The sequence below is a fragment of the Sinocyclocheilus grahami genome, unplaced genomic scaffold (assembly GCF_001515645.1).
Source record: "Sinocyclocheilus grahami isolate Dianchi unplaced genomic scaffold, SAMN03320097.WGS_v1.1 scaffold351.1, whole genome shotgun sequence".
Lineage (NCBI taxonomy): Eukaryota > Metazoa > Chordata > Actinopteri > Cypriniformes > Cyprinidae > Sinocyclocheilus > Sinocyclocheilus grahami.
In genome coordinates, this window is record NW_015505530.1 from 645688 (window position 1) to 667109 (window position 21422).

Genomic DNA, 21422 nt, shown 5'->3' on the forward strand with positions numbered 1-21422 from the left:
GAAGTGCCCTTCTGCATCATCATCACATGCCCACACGGAGGCGCCGTCATCATGCAAAGAATCTGCGCAAAGGATCATGGGAGGCCGAAGTGTGCATCAGTTGTACCCATCAAAATCCTTCATTCCGAAGGGCCCTTTGAAGTGGCCAGTTTTGAGCACTTCTGTTTGGAACGACCCTTCAATATGGCGGTCTTTATTGTTGTCACTCCGAAGTGCCCTTCAGAGGGCGATATATCCCGTTTGGAACGCACCGCTCAAAGGGATAGAAACTAACGTTACTGCTTCTATTATTTGTCTCCGTCTGTCCCGAAATAAAAACATTCAGCGGCATCATGAGTTGATTTGATTGCAGTTTTAGGAGAAGATCTTGGGTAGGTAAGGATTGTACAAATCTTTGCCATGCTGTGTTCTTTGATGTTTAGCTCCTGCTGTTTGATTCAGTCAGGTCGAGGTATTAAACATCACTGTAAACCCTTGTTCGTTGTGTATGTTGTGTGTTAGATAGATAAATGAAAGACAGACATATAGATAGTATATTTATATAGTATACATTTTTTAGATATTTTATTTGTGTTTTGACCAGTGTACTAACAATATCTGTGCGGGTTTTCCTGTTAATGATATTTTTAAAGTCACAGACTCACAATCTGTCCCTGAGATTATAGTCTGTTTATGACATGGGCGGATGGTGTATGATGTTGACCATTTTTACACAAATCTCACAGTATCTATTGTCCACTATAACTATTACATCTCTTTCTGCGTATGTCTGTCACAATTACAATGTTATATCATATGGGTGGTGTTCCCTTCACATTCACTGGTGTGATCGGAATGTAGACTGTCCAGATCCATAGTTCTTATGTCTGAATTTTACAATGTCTGGTCATGCAGTGCATGCTAACATGAACATTTTTTTAATTCTAACTTGGGGACACACTTAAATGATTAATAAATCGAAGCTGGCCTGCCATTTTGCCTCACCTTTGTAATTAAATAACAAAGTTTCTCTTCATCATCACAGGTCCTTGTTTATGCATATTTTAATCCAAATTCACATCCAGCGACTCTTTATGGGTTGGTTTGAAACCCTTCTAGTAAGATTAATGGTTTGATTGCAACTACAAATCCACGGAAAGACGCATTAATCACTAGCCTAGCCATCCCTGTGGTTTTTTTGTAAACTTAAAAGGGACGTGGTGTTTTAGGTGCATTGTTATCAGTGCAATCATGTAAAGTATGCTGCTTTCTAAAGACTGAACAAAAAAGAGGTCATCAACCTTTCGTGGTAGATAATCCAGGGGTATCAGAAAACTAAACCATTGCTTGCATTATTTGGTTTGGATCAATCCACACCAACTTTTGCTTAGGTGGATACTTGGTTAATCTAATTGGTTTACAGGTTCGGCACGAGGGCAATTGTCAGTGAGCAAATTGTAGGCCGTAGGCAGAGGAACTTGCTTGTGCCAATATTCAGGATGTTCGAACAGATTATTAAAAGATCAGATCTTGTCTTTACAGGGGCTAAACATGCGTCCCTGCTCTACTGTCATGCACCTGCTGCGCCGATGCATGCGCGGGTGTGGCAGGCACAGTCGCAGTCGCAGTCGCATGCCCAGAAGACTAAGGCAGCCTGTGAGTTACATCAAACTAATCTTCAAATCCCTTTATTTTAACTCGCTCACTAACTCTGAAGTGGTGCTGGACTGCATCCTTGAACCAGTGTTTTGGATGGTGGAGGTTGTCACACGCTGGTTTGGAATGGTAAATCCATTCATTTCTCATGATTACAATCGTGTTATTTTGTTACATTGTCTGTTTCTCTTACACCCTATATTTTTTTCCTTTTCTCTTCAGGTTTTTGTGTTTTTAGTAGTAGCTCTTACCAGTTCTGTGGTTTTCATTGCTTACTTCTGCCTTCTACCGTTGGTCCTCCAAACATACTCTCCTGGTAGAATGATGTGGCACATTGGTTACGGACATTGGAACTTGGTCATGATAGTCTTCCATTACTACAAGGCTACAAAAACCCCCCCTGGATACCCTCCAAAGGTTCGGCACCCTTAAAGATGCCACAATCCAGTAGAGCAGATGTGTGTGTTCAGTGTTATTCATGACCTGACAGCTCATCTTTCTTTTTTCCCATTGATTTTCAGATGAAAAATGATGTCCCGTTTGTGTCGTTCTGTAAAAAGTGTGTCATTCCTAAACCAGCGCGAAGTCACCACTGTGGCATCTGTAAAACGTAAGAGAGACCGTTTTCTCTGTCCAAACAGGTTTATAAAATCTAACTGGTGACTCTGTGTCAGCTGCATTGTATAGCATTATTGTAAGAAACTTCCATATATAAACATCCCTATATCTTTCTCTACAGCTGTATTCTAAAAATGGATCATCATTGCCGTATCCTTTTTAAATCACAATAATCCAGACATTTTGTAAAAAGTGCACCCATTTGGTATTATTTTACTCTAAAATTCTTATTTACTTGCTGTTTTTACACAGTTAAACATTCAGTTTAAAGGAATAGTTCACCAAAACTTACAATTCTGTCAATTATTTACACTCATGTTGTTGCAAACTTGTATATGCACAAGTTGTATTGCATTCATTCACTAGAATTACATGGAAAAGATAGACGAGAACAGTTTTTATAAAAGAGTTCAACAGTTTTTTTTAATGACAACTTATAGAGCTTTAAAGACAGCCTTCTGTGAGCTATGAGAATGTTAATTTATGGCATATGCTTTTGTTTAAAGCCATCAGCTCACATTATTTCAACTTATTATGTTTACTAACAGAATTCCTTGTGAAAAACTACTTTACCCTTGATTCTGAAGAAAAATCCCTATTAATCAGAGAAACTAAACAGATTGCCCCAAAAGAAGACTTTAGCCCCCCCCCCCCACTCCCATGTAGCACTGCAAATAACATATTTGAGCAACTCTCCCTACAATCTCAAACTAATTAAATATTTGTAATGTATTCATTTTGCAATAAACATTTAATATATTTCAACATCTTTAAATCAGTAGTTTTTTAATAATCACTTGTTTTTTATTTTATTTTGGTTATCATTCGCAATGCTTCATGGAATTTTAGTTAATTCCCATAATAAAACCATTAAAGGGATATTTCACCCCCAAAATTGTAACATTTCTCTCTTCTGTTGAACATTAAAGAATGGGAAAAAAATACTATGGAAGTCACTTGAGACCAGAAACTGGTTACCACATTCTTTAAAATATCTTCTTTTACGTTTAACAGAACTATCCCTTTTTTTTGTCCGATTTTCAAATACTTTTTTTTGCTTCAAATTAAAATGAGTAATTTTGTGAACCACCTTGTTGCTGGTTGGTTTGGTTCATGGCTTATAACTTTGTAACAAAGACTTTATAAAAATTCCTATCTGAAAAAAACTGAAAAGGCAGCTGAAAAACTGGACAGGCATTGTTGCTCTCCAGTTTCCCTTTTGCATTCCACAGGGGAAAAATTAGTAAATGTTTAGAATGACACAAATGTGAGCAAGTAACATTTACATTTTACAGATTTACATTTAAATTTAATTTATATAGAATTTAAATTAAATTTGGTGAGTTATTCCTTTAACAGCCCAGATCCATTTCATATATTTCCACTTTTGTGTAGTTAAGTCCTTAATTATTTATATTCAGCTTGGCTTAACAACTGTGTTGGTCATTACAATCATCGTTACTTCTTCTCCTTTTGTCTCTATTTGACTTTGGGCTGCATGTATTGTAGCATCAGCGGTCGCAATCTGTTTATCGATGCATACAATGCCATAGATGTAAGGCTTTGTTTTTTAATACATTTGTTGTTTTGTCTTTTCTCTTTTCCATTTAGTAAAACAGTCTTGGTGTGATAACATTTTGAATCTAATGAATAAGGTGTTTTGTGTCCCTCTTAAGATAGCGTTTAACGCCTCTCTTTATGAATGGTTGTGTCTCTCCTTTTCTCTTTCTGTTCTCAATGTCTGGGAGCGGGCATGTCTTAACTGCCAGCTGTCTCTCTGCCATTCCATAGCAATTCAGACACTTGGAAGCGGAGAAACGGGGTGTCCCGGTGACAGGGATTGGGTTGCTCATCGGCGTTGTACCATCAGAAGGTGTGGCTGGGAAGCTAGTGCAGGTGCTCAAGTCGTTTTTCCTGCTGTTGAATTGGTTGTTTTTTGTTGCACAGTTCATTATTTAACATTTAAACAAACAGCATGCTGTGAAACCCCAACAAATTAATTTTTACCTTCCTGATCCCAATGCTAACAGCGTGCATTTAAATAAGTATTACGTACTGACTTTTGTCGCAATTGGATGAGGGGGATTCACTGGTGAACTTTAGAATTTTTTAAGCTCTGCTTGGTTCGATCTGGCACGCTAGAATTTCCATTTGGAGCAATGAATCAGAAAAGTGCACATATGTAGTTTTCAGTTTGATGATTAGAAGAAATGTTTCATCAGCACCAAATCAGCATATTCGAATGATTTCTGAAAGATCATGCGTCACTGGAGACTGGAGTAATGGCTGCTGAAAATTCAGCTTTGCCATCACAGGAATAAATTTCAGTTTGAAATATATTAAAATAAAAAACAGTTGTTGTAAATAGTAATAAATGATTTCACACTATTACTGTTTTTACTGTATTTTAATTGAATAATTGCTGCCTTGGTGAGCATAAGAGACTAATTAAAAAAAGCATTAAAAAAAATCTCACCAACCCCAAATATTTGAACATAAGTATATATGCATAATTAACAAAGTTGCACTCATATCATATTTTAAATATTTCTATTTACAAAATTATATCTGTAAGTATATTACTATATTTTATGAATAAAATCATATTTATTATTATATGATTTATATTTTGAATAATATAAAATGTTTTTGTTTTTCTGATGCTTCAACGGACACAGGAGGTTTCGCAACCTCCATACACCTACAGAGACAGAATGTTTCACAAGAGTGTTATCTACATGTGGGTCCTCACAAGGTATGCCTATTCTTTCTCCATGGCCCCAATACTGTTTTTACTATTTCTATAGACTCACATCTTTTGTTATGTTTGCTGGTTTTTCCATCAGCACAGTGGCAGTCGCCCTAGGTGCTCTCACACTGTGGCATGCTGTACTTATCACCCGTGGAGAAACCAGCATTGAACGCCATATAAACAACAAAGAAGTCAAACGTTGGGCGAGACATGGAAAGGTAAGGGTGTATTCAGGCCATTCACAATCAAATCTTGATTCAGGGCAGGGAGATTGGGATTTATTTTCTTTCTATTATGTGATCTCTGAAATCTATGTCAAATTTTTTTATTATTTTTGATCTATGAGTTACCTTTTCCCTCTTTTTAAAGGTCTATCGGAATCCTTTCAGCTATGGTAAACTAAACAACTGGAAGGTGTTTTTTGGTGTAGAAAAGAGAAGGTAAAATTAGACATTTTGCATGCTCTTTGTCATATTCTGCAGTCTGTAAGCTGTGATTTTAATGTAAATTATTATAATTGTCTTCACAGTCATTGGCTGACACGTGTTCTCCTACCCTCTGGACACACCGCATATGGTGACGGACTGACATGGGACATTTACCCTCTTAAAAAAGACATGATGCCAGTCTGAGACATTAAAGACTTGACTTAGTTGGCGATGACCAACATGCTCATCAGGGTGAGTCCCACCCACTGTGCCAAGGCTGAATGCAGAACCAGAACCCTGGGAACATGGGAGTCTGCAGAGCCCAGATTTAGACAGCGATCTCACTGGATGACTTTTGCTCTTTCTGGCCAAATGAAAGGGCTGTTCCCCCCCAAAAAACATGCATATTTTGGATATTTCTATCAATATTTTGTAATGAAATCCATGACGGTTGTCTGTGCGATCTATGGAAGATACTGTGCTTAAAGGGATAGTTCACCCAAAAATAAAAATACTGTCATCATTTTCTCACCCTCAAGTAGTTCCAAACCTGTATGAGTTTCTTTCTTCTGCTGTGCACAAAACAAGATATTTTGAAGAATGTTGGTAACCAAACAGTTGACGGTAGCCATCGACTTCCTTAGTATGGGGAAAAAATTGAATACAGGTTTGGAACAAGTGGAAGGTGAGTAAATGATGACATTTTTTATTTTTTTTGGTGAACTATCCCTTTAAAGTAGGGTTTGTAGCCAGGTAGGGCTTAATGTTTGACTATGTAAATATTATTTTTAACTCATTATTTATGTGACTTACAGTATTATTATTTAAATGCACTGAAATCCAATATTTCATTTCCAAAGTCAACCACATCTGAAGAAACTTGCCTAGAATTTTATTTCGTTTAAAATAAATGTTTTTTTACAGCATTTCTTGTTTCATCATTTTACAGTTTATATATATATATATATATATATATATATACATATTTTTATTCCATATAATTTTGTATGTATATTAGAGATTTAGATTTATATCTAATATTTATATAATATTTATTAAACCATAAAGTATAAGTGGATACATTTAACATTACTTGTGTGTTTCTTGCACCTTTAAATAAATAAGTTCAATGGTTTCATATAATGGTAAATCATAAACATTTATGATAACTATTCTTTGATCTTTAAACCAACTCAGGTGATCAGGTTCATATAGGAGGAGATGTGAATATCTGGAATTAAAATAATTTAGTATAGCGGTAAACCCTTTAATTGAAATAAATTAGATAATGTACTAGATAATGAATAAGCTTAATGTAATGTATAGATACTGCATACTGTATATGTAGGCATATATGGAGGACGAAACCTGCAAAAACAATAAATTAATAAATACATAAATAAATAAATGTGTGCATAGATACACGTATTATTGTTTAAATACATAAATAAATAATTAAACGTGATGAAAGTAGGCAAATAAATTGGTGGGCAAATGGAAAATGTTTAAGGAAATGCTAAACTCATCCTAACTATTTTCCTTTGATCACTCATTTATTTCTGAATGTAGTTCCACATTTTTTCCCCTCTGCGCAACATGCTAATGAGAGGGTGTAAATTATGCAAGAGTAGGCGGATCGTGTGTGACGCGCTTGAGCGTTTGCCTGCGCATGCGTATTAACTTCATCAGTCAAGGGGACTTATTAGTACCTTACGCTTTTTCATAGGGTTAGTTTTGTAGTTATAATCATGAGAGAGCTAAATCATAAAAGATTTGAAGTGGCCAATGTAAAATATTAATGCTTACATAGCTCTTAATTGCAATACTGAACAGTTATTTGTTTAATAAACATATTTTTGTCGCCTGTATTTTCTAACTAATGGGGAAAAAACGGTCTGTTCCTCGATTAAACCACTTCATACCAGTCATCTCACGATGGCCATGGGATACTGATATTACAGTCGTCTCTAGCTGGAGACTCAATCGAGTTACAAAAAATGACGTCAGGAAACGACACTGGCCATTTCGTTGGGTCGTGTGTAAAGTCACAGGTACTGTACGGACAATACAGCTCAGTTTTTTTATGTATCTTGCTCTGTCAAATGGAAAAAGTGACTTTACGTAGGTCATACTGGATTTACACCATGCATTTGCTGTCAGCGGGAAAGCCGCGCCCCCAGCTATGACATGACCCCGACCAAGTCCATGGTTGACACCCTCTCATTAGCATGTTGTGCAGAGGAAAAATAAATGTGGAACTACATTCAGAAATAAATGAGTGATCAAAGGAAAATAAATAGGATGAGTAGCATTTCCTTAAACATTTTCCATTTGCCCACCAATTTATTTTATTTATTTGCCTACTTTAATCACATGTTTAATTATTAATATATGTATTTAAACAAGAATTTGTGTATTTATACACACATTTATTTATTTATTAGCATATTTATTTGTGTATTTATTTATTTATTTATTGTTTTTGCAGGTTTCGTCCTCCATACATATATAACCATTAGAGACAACTGAAGTTCTTGTCAAGGCGTGTTCCCTTCACGCTCGAAAATTTGCTAAACAGCGCCCTCTAGTTACTAAATTCAACAGCGCCTGGCGCTTTCCTGAAGATTAATACAAATAAACAATTGATTGAATAATAATGAACGATGACTTAAAATAGTATAAAGTGCAAGTACATACAATAATAACAATAAAAACCGTGTGATGTGTAAACTGGTGGTAAACCTGTCATTCCCAACACAATTCTGATGGAATTATCTGCTGTATTTCTCACTCCACAACTCAAATCTATTTTGCATTTTTTATTTTATATACAGCGCAGATTCTGACATGGCTTGAGTAGTTCAATTAATACACCAAACGGCAACTGATAAACTTGAATTTAGTACAATACTGAACTCGAAGGTGAAACAAACTCTTTAAAGTTAAATGTAAATGACGACGGGGCAGATGAAATAAGGAAATAAACAGAATGAATTAATTCATTCGTTAAAAGCAAACGAGAATAACGAAAAGAGTGGTTTACAACCATAGACTGTAAAAGTTTTAAACCCCAGCTCAGACTAAGGAAGAAAAAAAAGGCAACGGCTGCAAACCTTCGATTTGTGCTGTTTCCTCCGTGCGCTCACGGTAATGTGCACGTGCGCCCTCTAGTCGCAGATTTCAATAGTTCACTGATTTCATCGTTTACAGCTCTACACTGATTTATTCTTCTTTAGGGATTTGAGCGTCGACTACGTTGGGAAGTATGTATGTGTTTAACTCTGAGGATAATTAAATATCAAGATTCGATTTTTTACATTGACTGCATTAGTGTAATAACTTTGTCTTCATGGAAGGTTTCTGATCCGCTTAAGTAAAATGTCGACTCGGCGGAATACAACGGGTTTCTGTGTCCCGTCGGACAACAATGCATTTGATAACCTCAAATAAATAACAGTAAAGACACGAGCTTTCTTCTGCAAAAACAAAATGTCATTTGTTAACGTCATTGACTAGAACTTTTTTTTTACATATTGGATCCTGTAGAAATGCATTTATTCGATCATGCATCCGAGGCTGGGTCCTGATGTGGTTTTGAGTGATGGGAAGTTGTTTTGGAGTGATACGTCAAAGGTCTCACCTGACCTCCAGGAATGCCTCCAGATACAGCACCAAACGAGGAGGTAAGACTTGATTTGTCAAGGAATCCTGTTTGCTTGTAGGTGTTCCTTGAATGAGAAAACGTATTTGTACTATAGATTTTTTATTTTTGGTATTTCTTACATTTAGATATTTTCTGATATTTTAGAGAATGTATCTCTGTAAAAAAGGCAAGATCTGGGTAACTTTTCTATTTGAATAAGGGGTTAAATATGCCATACATGGAACCCATTGTGCAAGAGACCTAAATCAACCCTAAAACTAGATCCTAAAACTTCAAAGGAATCTATAGAATTTCTTGTGCCATAAATTAATATTAATATGTCTAAATTATTATTTGAAAAATATTTAGTTTCCATTAAATTACATTTTATGGTACTGTTCTGTTAAATTATTCATTTATTTACTAATTTGTTTATTTTAATCTATTTATTTTAAAGTTTATTTATTTGTTTTAATATTATTTTATTGCTATTATTTCTATTTATCTAAACTTTTCCATGCACTCCCTTGTGGCCCCTTGTGGGTCTCTGGACACCATATTGAAAACCCCTGCCTTAGATTACCAAAATCATATTAAAAACCTCTAGACACTATTTCAAAATGGGCAGCTACACTCTTAAAAATAAAGGTGCTTCAAAAGGTTCTTCACAGCGATGCCATAGAAGAACCATTTTTGGTTCCACAAAGAACCATTCAGTCAAAGGTTCTTTAAAGAACCATCTCTTTCTTACCTTTTTATAATCGGAAGAACCTTCTTTCACCACAAAGATCCTTTTGTGAAACAGAAAGGTTCTTCAGATGTTAAAGGTTCTTTATGGAACCATTTAGACAAAAAGGTTCTTCTATGGCATCGTGAAGCACCTTTATTTTTAAGAGTGTAGGGTACATTTTCTTTCTTTTACAAGGGCAGAACTTGCACTATGGAACCCTTGATTTCCTGCAGGATCTCTAAAGACTGTTATTGGTTTCATGAGTAAGAAAGAAAGACTGCTTGAGTTTTCCTTTAATTACTTAATTTTAATGGCACCGCGCATAGAAGATTTGACATATGGGACATTATATACATTTCTGAGCTAATTTTGGATTTCTTGTCTACTTAAATGTTAAAATGTTCTTCCTTTACCTGGAAATCCATTAAGATTGGGACATTTTAGATTAGATGTATTTGTGGAATTGCTAGGGTGCACCTGCTCTGGACAATCCTGGGCTTTACAGTTTATTATTGACTCTCTGTCCTGGTCTAAAATAGAGCCAGCTGGATTAAGTTTGTTGTGAAAAGTACTCATACATCAAAACCCAAGCTAGGGATTGTAAAGGCAAGGACTTTCTTGCTGCTAGAAGCTATCTTGGTGATCTTCTTTGATTTATATTTGTTCAGTTGTTATTTTTAGATTCAGAAAACAGGTGATAGGTGCGTACATTTAGCAAGAAACTGGACTAAACTACTAGCTGAGTGTCAGAGTTTTTCTGTGACTTGACATCTTGTAGCACTGTGCATGTGGAGTTGATTTGTCCCTCAAACCCCTGCATGAAGTCGTAGGAGTGACTGTCCAGTAACTTTTCACTGATAAAAGGAATAAGTCACCGGTCAGACCATGGGAGTTGCAAACTCGAGAGACTATCAACCAACGATAACAGTTGTGCTGAAAAGTAAGTAGCTTACAGCACACAGTTACTAGCAGTGTGCAAGATAAGATTGTTTAGAGATACTTCTAGAACTGCTGAAAGGTTGTTGATATACAGTAGCCTACTTATTTTTTAGTATAAGACCCTAAAGTTTGGCAGGTTTTTGGTCATGCAGCAGGTACTGTTTTGTTTTAAACCATTTCATACCTGTTCTGTCACACCAAAGTTCCCTGTCTCAATTCGTCCTGCCACTGGAAGCCAAATTAAATGAGCATTTTAATCTCCTGTATATAGAAATCAAAAAGGATTTGTAAGTCCGTAAGATGTCAGATGGACTGGCCGTGTTTAGTTTGCTGACTTAGCCTACAGAGTCAGTTTGATTTGTGTGAGTGTGGCATTCCAGTATTACTTTAAATGTGTGAAACATGCTGGTTTATTACAGTACATCATGGACTTGGACTGTATACATTTTTTTATGGTCTTTGTTTATCAGAAAAATGCATAATGACGAGGTAAAGTGTAGTTATTAAAGCTAAATGGTTTGATATTTGTTTATTTTTTTCAAATTTAAATTGAAAGTGCTGAATGATGGAGTTTTGTGGCATTCTGCTCTTGTAAACTCTCATCTAACTAGGAGTGATGCATGATGGGAAAGAGGCCACTAAATCCTGTTTTGCATCACCCGATTAAGGCTTTAATCTCAGACAATATAAATAATTTGTTTTTGTTTTTTTCCCCAGTCTGTCGCAGTGACCTCTGCAGGTTTATTACAATTGTGATGAAGATTCAAAGCACCTACAGTTTCTTTTGAAATCTTTGCTGTAATTCTGTCACGTTTTGTTTGTATACAAATGATTCAGCCACTGATGGTCTGAGCCAATAGCCTTCAAAGGGATTTCCCTTTGGCCTACATGAGCTCTTCGTCTTTAGTTGACATTGAGCTGAGCTGGCTTGACTGTTGGGATTTAGGTTGTGGTTTAGATGCTGGTTTTTACTGCATTATTTCATTTGATCCATATAGCTTCATAGTCAGGGTTGGGCAAAGATACATCGAAATGTATTATAAAATATAATACCAAATACCTTAATTTTAAGTGTATCAAATTAAACTACAAAATACAGCAGCCACACCAAGTATCAAAATAAACTATTGTATTTTTGTATTTTAAAAATACTGCAAAATACTTTTACAAGGGAGCATGAAATTTCTTCGCAAACCTTCCATCAATTGGCCTATTTGATCAATGCCTTCACCATTACACTGACTCAGTTGATTAAATAAACAGTGTTTGATAGCAACAGATTTTCTCTGCCCGACCATTCAATAAATCTGACATATGCAACCAGTTAAGAGATCAAATATTCACATAGCCCTGTAAACTCCCAGATGAAGGTTAGTTTTAAAGTAACCAACAGTATAATTTTTAACAGTTGAATTGCGAATGACTCATAATTGTATCCTAATTTAGTTACTTGGTGTTTGTTAACGAAGGGTCTACTTTGCATCAGCAGCACTGACTCAATGACGAGTCATTCATAAGAAGACAACTGATGGCACCTGTATTCATAGCAAGTAGTTTCTAACTTAATCATTTGATTGTTAATCATAAATATAATAATATATTATGTGTCAGGCAGTCATTCATGCAATGGTATGCAAAATCATGATCCAACTAAACATCTACTTCAATTAGGGTACAATATTGAGCAATCAAATGTTTATTTATCAATCACTGGACACCTATTTGGAAGTTGAAAACAAAGATTTTAGCATTACAACAGTTATTAAATTATCAGTATGTTTTGATTTTAAATGTAGCCAGAAGCGTAATCAGAAATTAGCAACAGAACTTGTCAAGGAGTATTAACCCAACTCCAACCACTGAACACTGGTTGGAGTTATAATAAGTGCAGTTGCACTAAACACATCACATTCTATTACTCATTCATCCATGGTCCCTTTTCCACTTCAGTGTTCCAATAATTCCTGCCCACTAAAAGCTGCATGGATATATTTGCTTACCTCGACAGGCCTATCTATGTAAACGATTTAGAAAAAGTTCAGTCGATTCACACTTTATATCATCACAATGATATGTATTGTCATATCACCCAGCCCTAACATGCAGTAATGCTTTAAACACATTTGACAAGCTAGTTGATAAAAAACAACAACCGATTAACTATTAAAGGGGTCATATGATGCGATTTAATTTTTTCCCTTCTCTTTGGAGTGTTACAAGCTCTTGGTGCATAAAGAAGATCTGTAAAGTTGCAAAGACTAAAGTCTCAAATCCAAAGAGATATTCTTTATAAAAGTTAAGACTTGTCCACGCCTACCTAAAACGGCTCGTTCTAACACGCCCCCACATGTCTACGTCACTGTGTGGGAAGATTTGCATAACGCCGCCCAAATGTTCACGCAAAGAAAGAAGGCGTAACTTTTACTCTCGCTGTAGTATTGTTGTTGCCGCCGCCATGTTGTGGAGGTGCTGTGTGCTTCATTGTGAAAGCGAAACTACTTTGTTTGGCCTTCCAAAAGAGGACAATATCCGCTTCGTCGTGCCTGGAGCTAATCCGTGCTGGTCGCTGACACATCAACTTTGTGCTGTCAATTGCTGGATCCGCTTTCACTGATTTTTTTTTTCACAAGCGGAGTCCAGCCCGGGGTCGTCACATGTGGTTGCCGCAAGCCCGCTGGCCGCGCCGTTCTCAAGCCCACCCACCACAACTCACTCTAGCCCGCAGTCAGGTATTGGCAGTATTTGAAATACAAAAAACTATTTTGTTTTTAAATACCTTTTTGCATTTAAATACATTTAATCTTAGTATTTTTGTATTTTTAAAATGCATAAGGTACTTTGTCAACCAACCTCCTTATTAGACTGCTGATTTCCTGCAGGGATGGGCAGTATTTCAAATGCATGTATTTGAAATACTATTTTGTATTTAAATACCTTTGGAAAAAGTCAAATGTATTTTGTATTTAAATACATTTAATCTTAGTATTTTTGTATACTTGTTGATCCAGGAAATCAGCAGTCTAATTAAGAGGTTGATTGGCAAAAAGTATTTTTGTATTTTGAAAATACAAAAATACTAAGCTTACATGTATTTAAATACAAAATAGTATTTTGTATTTCAAATGCCCCGCTGGCCGCGCCGTTCTCAAGCCCACCCACCACAACTCACTCTAGCCCGCAGTCAGGTATTGGCAGTATTTGAAATACAAAAAACTATTTTGTTTTTAAATACCTTTTTGCATTTAAATACATTTAATCTTAGTATTTTTGTATTTTTAAAATGCATAAGGTACTTTGTCAACCAACCTCCTTATTAGACTGCTGATTTCCTGCAGGGATGGGCAGTATTTCAAATGCATGTATTTGAAATACTATTTTGTATTTAAATACCTTTGGAAAAAGTCAAATGTATTTTGTATTTAAATACATTTAATCTTAGTATTTTTGTATACTTGTTGATCCAGGAAATCAGCAGTCTAATTAAGAGGTTGATTGGCAAAAAGTATTTTTGTATTTTGAAAATACAAAAATACTAAGCTTACATGTATTTAAATACAAAATAGTATTTTGTATTTCAAATGCATGTATTTGAAATACTGCCCATCCCTGCCCGCAGTGTGTGACGCTGTGTGACACATTTTATGGAGGACTGTTTCCTGAACCTTTAGAGTAGCCTACAATGGGTCTGTGCTCAAAGGCTGTTCTATAAAGTGGGGCAGTTCCAACTTTGCAAGGACAGTCTTGCGCTTCTGAATCACAGCCTGTAAGTAAATTTTTTATATTTAAAGAATTTGCCACTGATGATTCAAACGCGAGTTTTGAGCAGTGTAGAGTAGCGCTTGTTGTTTGTCGTTTCTCCGATCACAAATGCAGACATGGTTTTATGTTTACGCGGCGCGATACGCAACGCGTAAAAACACAGTATAAGTCATTATAATCAGTAATTATGTCCCCACTGGATGCAACAAATGCCTCGTTTGCAGGGGTGTGAAGTAACGAATTACAAATACTCACATTACAGTAATTAAGTAGTTTTTATCAGTAATTGTACTTTTTGAGTAGTTTAAAAATTGTGTACTTTTACTTTTACTTGAGTACATTTTAAGTGATGTATCGGTACTTTTACTCCACTATTTTCCTCCGTTTGTGGTCGTTACATGCTTATTTTAATAATAACAAAACGAATAATAATAATAAGATAGTAATCGGTCTCGTGACTTTCGTCAAATCAAATGGCTGCTGGAAGTGCATTTTTCAAGCGTCAATTCAGTCGCATCTTCCTCTAATATGTTAAGGTAAATTTCGGATTTCTGCTTACTAAATGATTTGTATATATGCTTGCCTATCTACACAGCCTGAAATTTGGTGTGAGATTGCGGGTATTGCCTACAGTGTTAAAGGGGTCATATGATGTTTTTTTAAAGATCATTATTTGGTGTATTTGGTGTAACAGAATATGTTGACATGCTTTAATGTTCAAAAAAACACATTATTTTTCAAATACTGTACATTATTGTAGGTCCTCTATGCCCCGCCTCTCTCAAACGCTTCGTTTTCTACAAAGTCCCTCCTTCCGACAAGTGCAGTCTGCTCTGATTGGCCAGCTGACCCAGTTCATTTTGATTGGCCGAACACCGCAAGCACTCGTCGGCAATGTAACGCCCCTTACCATAATCGTGAGCTTCATCTTTCAAAATAAATGTAAAGACAGAGCCTGAAAGGGGAACAGAGGCGCGTGGCAGACACAGTGATGAAGCTGGTATGTGTTTGCAGTACACAAGCCATGGTTAAGACTGCACTTTGCTTTAGCTGACTGCACTTTGATGTGACCCCTCCTCTCTCTCTCGCGCTCTCTCTCTCGCTCGCTCGCTCACACACACACACGATGCGCAAAACTCCACATTTGAACAGTCAATAGCAAATACTTAAACTAATAACAAAACAGTAGCTGATTCAGAAGCGCCAGATTGTCATAGCAAAGTCAGAATTACCTCCTCTCCTAGGTTCACAAAACGGTCGTCCATAAAATGCATTGCTGTTCTGTTGTAAGTAATCTTAAAGATTCCTAAATGCATCTACTTTCGGAAGGCCAAATAAAATGATTTTGCTTTCGCCTAGAAACACAGCATCTCCCTGACATGGCTGCTTCAACACCAACTTCGGTTAATGAAACCACGCCTTCTTTCTTTGCCTGAACATTATGCTAATATTTCCACATAGTGAGGTAGATATGTGGGGGCGTGTTAGAACGAGCCGTTTTAGGGGGCGTGACAGAGTCTTAAATTTTATAAAGAATATCTCTATGGTTTTGAGACTTTAGTCTTTGCGACTTCAGGGATCTTATCTATGCACAATCAGCTTGAAACACTCCAAAGAGAAAGGAAAACTTGAAAGTGCATCATAAACAGTTTTCAAGTTCAACACTTTTTGTTCCATTCAGTTGTGGATGCTACTGATTCACCGAGACCGCCGTGGCTCAGCAGAGACATGCGTGTGTGTGTTTTCCTTTGGAAAAGTTTCCCCAGAAATACTTAGCTATTTAATGCATTTTTCCTTGCAAATTGTATTATCAGCATAACAATTCGAGTAAATGTGTAAAAGGGATGGCATGATGCCATCCTTCTAGAACAATGTGCATTTATGTTAAAATTGTAACATAAATGATCAAGTTTAGTTATTCTTATTTCTTTATTGCAAAACGCTAAAACTGGCACCGTTTTGGAGAGAAATGTTGTTTCTAATGGTGTTTGTATTTGCACGGTTCTAAACATTAATATTTTATGTGCAACAACAGCATGCTGTCTCAGTGGCCTTACATCAAACTTAATGATTTAAATGGGGATGATTGTACTGAGAATAACTTTAAACTTTTCTTCAACTGAATACTGTTTCCGTGCTGTTTCGATGTATTTTAAAAAGTTGGCAGTCAAAATTAAAACTGCTGGATGACAGATACTCTTCATTCTTAATGACAAACAAGATAATGTGAATTACAGAATGTACAACATTTTTAAAATGTATAAATTGCGGTGTACAGCGTTTATTATGAGGGGGTAGAATCCACAGCTCAGTACTCACTACTCAATACTCATGAGTACTTTTAAATAGGCTACTCTTTTACTCTTACTCAAGTAGTTTTTTGGACAAGTACTTTTACTCTACTCACACTACATTTTTTGGAAGGTAATGGTACTTTTACTTGAGTATATTTTTCAGTACTCTTTCCACCACTGCTCGTTTGTAATGGGTTTGATTGGTTTTGTCTCGCAGTGCCGGGAGACGGCGTCACAGTATGTTCAGGGGCATTGCATTTCCGTCACACGCATGAGGTATTCAGCCAATCACAATGCACTGGATAGCTGGCCAATCAGAGCACACCTCGCTTTTCAGACCGATGAGCTTTGTAAAAATCGACGCGTTTCAGAAAGGCAGGGCATAGAGGAGAAACAATAATGTACATTATGTGGAAAATAATGTGTTTTTTTAACCTTAAACCGCATAAACACATTGCATTACACCAAATACACAACATAACGTTCTTTTTAGCAACGTCATATGACCCCTTTAAAACTGATTGGCTAACACAATTTTGCCTCTTGTCAGTGCTCTTTTATTCTTTCATGTTAACTGAAGGCAAATCTGAATGATGCACTATTTTTTACTTTAATCAACATGTACAATTGACCATGACATCCTCACCTTATCTTATTCCAGAAAAGTCCCTCACCCAATGCTGATTGGAGCTGTACAGCTGCGGCTCACGTGCATGAATGTTGGGGTTGGGGCAACTTGGGGGGAGGGGAGTGTCTGAACTAAATCAGCACCCTGATAAAGAGGTTGACTGGCGCAAAGTATTTTATGTATTTTGAAAATACAAAAATACTAATGTATTTAAATACAAATTACATTTTTGCCAAAGGCTTTAAAATACAAAATAGTATTTTGTATTTCAAATACATATTTTAAATACATGTATCTGAAAAACTGCCCATCCCTGTTCATAGTTCATTTAAAGGACAAGTAGCCATTAAATTGGCATTTATTGTGCAACTTTATGAGTTATGTGCTTATATGAAATCTTTGCTACACATCAAAGAGAAGCTTCTAGCATGGAAAATCTGATTCTTGGAAAGGTCCATTGAATCTCATTCAGGCAAAAACTGTGATGTCACATGCAATATTTGTTGTCCTAGTTTTTTAACAAGAGATCAGGACCCTTTTTGCGAAACAGGATTTTTACAAATGTGACCCTCGACCACAAAACCAGTCTTAAGTTAAGGGGTATATTTATAGCAATAGCCAAAAATACATTGTGTGGGTCAGAATTATAGAATTTTATTTTATGCCAAAAATCATTAGGATATTAAGTGTTCATGTTCCATGAAGATATTTTGTAAATTTCCTACTGTAAATATATTAAAACTCAATTTTTGATTAGCAATATGCATAGCTAAGAACTTCATTTGGACAACTTTAAAGGCGATTTTCTCAATATTCAGATTTTTTTTGCACCGTCAGATTCCAGATTTTCAAATAGTTGTATCTCGGCCAAATATTGTCCTATCCTAACAAACGATACATCAATGGAAAGCTTATTTATTTCAGATTTTAAAAATTGACCCTTATGACTGGTTTTGTGGTCCAGGGTCAGAAATGTCACCCGGATACATCGGTCTGACCACTTAATGCAACTCTAAATGATTCGGACATTGTTCAGGTTACATTTCTACCTTTATGTCTTTTTTTCTGTAGGACGCAATGAGCCCCTGAAGAAAGATAAGCCCAAGTGGAAAAGTGAATATCCTATGACAGAGGGCCAGCTGCGCAGTAAAAGAGATGAATTCTGGGACACGGCCCCAGCTTTTGACGGCCGTAAAGAGATCTGGGATGCACTAAAAGCTGCAGCTGTAGCGATTGAATGTAATGACCATGTGCTGGCACAGGCTATTGTAGATGGAGCCAGCATCACACTGCCTCATGGTAAACATTTAAACAGCATTTTAATATACAGATCTAGTGAAAATGCTTATGTTTTGCATTTTGTGTAATTTTTGTTTTGTTTACAAAATTATATTTTTATAATTCAATTTGTTTTAAAGGAATTAATACTTTTATTCAGCAAACATTTTATAAAAATACATTATATGTAAAAATTTATTTTTCCTATTAATGCTGTTCATCACAGACTCCTGCTTTTTTCCCGGTTTCCACAAAAACATTAACCATTTTTAACATTGATAATAATAAGAAAAGCATGTTAAAATGATTTCTGAAGGATCATGTGACACTTAAGACTGGAGTAATGGCTGATTAAAATTGAGCTTTGCCATCATAGATATAAATTGCATTTTAAAATAATTGAAGCTTTTGATTTGCTCTTTCAGGGTCCCTTATGGAGTGCTATGATGAACTGGGGAACCGCTATCAGCTCCCTGCATACTGCTTGGCTCCTCCAGTCAACCTTGTGTCCGAGTGCAACGATCATAATGTGTCTGAACACTCTGAGCTACAGGAGAAGAAGGAGAAGGAGTTCCAACTTAAGGTGCGTCTCTCCACCGGAAAAGACCTTCGCCTCAGCGCCACGATGGCTGATTCCATCCGTCAGCTGAAGAAACAGCTTCAGATTCAGGAAGACATTGATGCCACCAACCAGCGCTGGTTTTTCTCTGGAAAGCTACTCACGGATAAAACACGTTTACAAGACACCAAGATCCAGAAGGACTTTGTAATACAGGTCAATGTTAATCAGCCCATTGTTCCCAACTAAACACAAAAAACTGTGAAGCGGGTCTCAGTGAACTCACACCATACGAATGCTTTATATGTTTCCATTATATAAAGCCACTGATTAGGTCTGAGTTTCAACACCTGTCCTTTCCAAATATGAAGCTCAAACATTTCTTACAGAAACATCTATTTTCTCAAGGCTACGAGGAGATGATAAGGCCAAAAATACATGCAAATGTAAGCATGTGTCAAATGTGTAAAAAATTATTTATTTAAGGATTTTATTTAAATATGATTAAATATGAAAAAGCTAAAACATGTCAGTCTATGTATCAGTGCAGATACCAGTGCATGCTTTATTTTTAACACCATGTATTGATCAACAACCTATAAATATATATTTCTGACAAAGAACTGTGGTTTCTTTTCCTAATGTCAACTTGTCATATGTCCTGTTATGTGTGAGTAAGTGGAACCCTTTTGTCATCTTTTGATCTTAAAATATTTTAATAGAATACAAGTTAAAGTAGGTTGGAAATATAGTTTATTTTAAATGGGTGCCAGGCCATGTTGGAATTAAGGGAAATGAAGAAGTAGACAAAATGGTAAAGATTCTTTAAGGAAGGACAACCCAAATATTAAAATCATACTGCATTTGGAATACATTTTTACAAGATACAAAGGAACAACAAACTAAGTAAAATCAATAATATCAGTAGAGAGAGACAGAATAATTTGTTACATTTGAGAATGGGACAATTTAAACTTTATGGTACTCTACTTGTTATGAGGAAACATTGTTTATGTGGTGAATTTATGGAAACTGAGACAGTAGAGCATGGTTTAATGGTATCTCCTAAATATGAAAAAGAATGGATGAAAACAATGAAAGAATTAGGAATTTCTTGTCATCATGAATTTAAAATGAATCTTAAACAGCTGTAAAGGAGGAGCAGGGATAATAATGAAAACTGTTATGAGATTAATTAGGAACAGCGTGATTTTAAACATAGGATTTAAGGATATAAAATCAACTTGTGTGTTTAATATTATTATTTTTTTCCATACTCACGCACAGTAGATGGCGGTAGGCAACTGTTAAGTTGGTTCACAACATTCTAATAAACCCACCTAAGAAAACGACGAAGACATCATGGATTTTTTAAATGGAAGGATTATACAGGTAATGATAGGACAAGTATTATCAAATCAATATATTGTAGAAAACGGGACACCACAAGGGAGTGTAATTAGCCCAATTTTATTTTCCATCATGATTAATGATATATACTCAGAGCTTCCAGTGGATATGGGGAGATCCCTATCTGCAGATGATGGAGCTATATGGAAGAGAGGAAGAAATGGTGAATTTATAAACAAGAAATTACAAAAAGGAATTAATCAAGTTGAAGACTGGGGGACAAAATGGGGATTTAAGTTCTCAGTGGAAAAAACAAAAGTAATGATCTTTACAAATAAAAAGAAGGCTAAAGAATGCAAGGTGGAAATGTATGGAACCATTTTAGAGAAAGTAGAGTGTTTTAGATACTTGGGAGTATATTTTGACACAAAACTAACATGGAGGGAACATATAAAGTACACAGTGTATAAATTAAAAAAGTGCTTAATGTAATGAGGTGTCTTGCAGGATTGGAATGGGGAGCAAGTTTTTCAGCTCTGAAATATATTTATATTGCACTAATAAGGTCTAAATTAGATTATGGTTGTACTGTGCATGGGTCAGCAGCAAAATCTGTGTTAAATGAATTGGATGTTGTGCAGGCACGAGCTTTAAGAATATGTTTAGGGGCAATCAGAACTTCCCCAGTGTGTGCACTTCAGGTTGAAGCAGGTGAAATGCCTCTATGGCTACGAAGGAAACAACTGGTAGCCAACTATTGGATTAATTTAAGAGGGCATGGGGAAAACCATCCAACAAAAAAGGTGCTA

At 36.0% G+C, this 21422-nt stretch overlaps 1 protein-coding gene across 5 annotated transcripts; it reads left to right on the forward strand.

Moving 5' to 3' along the window:
- The first annotated feature begins 201 nt into the window (after nucleotides 1-201).
- Nucleotides 202-19853, forward strand: LOC107548628 (ubiquitin domain-containing protein 1-like). Of its 5 annotated transcripts, none has more exons than XM_016229394.1 (12): nucleotides 202-375; nucleotides 1522-1764; nucleotides 1858-2052; nucleotides 2157-2245; nucleotides 2375-2403; nucleotides 3675-3808; nucleotides 4045-4149; nucleotides 4932-5008; nucleotides 5100-5223; nucleotides 5375-5445; nucleotides 5535-5640; nucleotides 12908-12946. In XM_016229394.1, exons 2-11 carry the CDS (start codon nucleotides 1531-1533, stop codon nucleotides 5635-5637), a joined length of 1161 nt encoding a protein of 386 aa, XP_016084880.1. In that variant the 5' UTR covers nucleotides 202-375; nucleotides 1522-1530; the 3' UTR covers nucleotides 5638-5640; nucleotides 12908-12946. The 5 variants fall into 5 exon arrangements, with proteins under 5 accessions (XP_016084880.1, XP_016084879.1, XP_016084877.1 ...); XM_016229393.1 differs by lacking the exon at nucleotides 12908-12946 and adding an exon at nucleotides 8980-9053 and having other exon boundaries at nucleotides 5535-5685; XM_016229391.1 differs by lacking the exon at nucleotides 12908-12946 and having other exon boundaries at nucleotides 5535-5963.
- Nucleotides 19854-21422: the final 1569 nt, after the last annotated feature.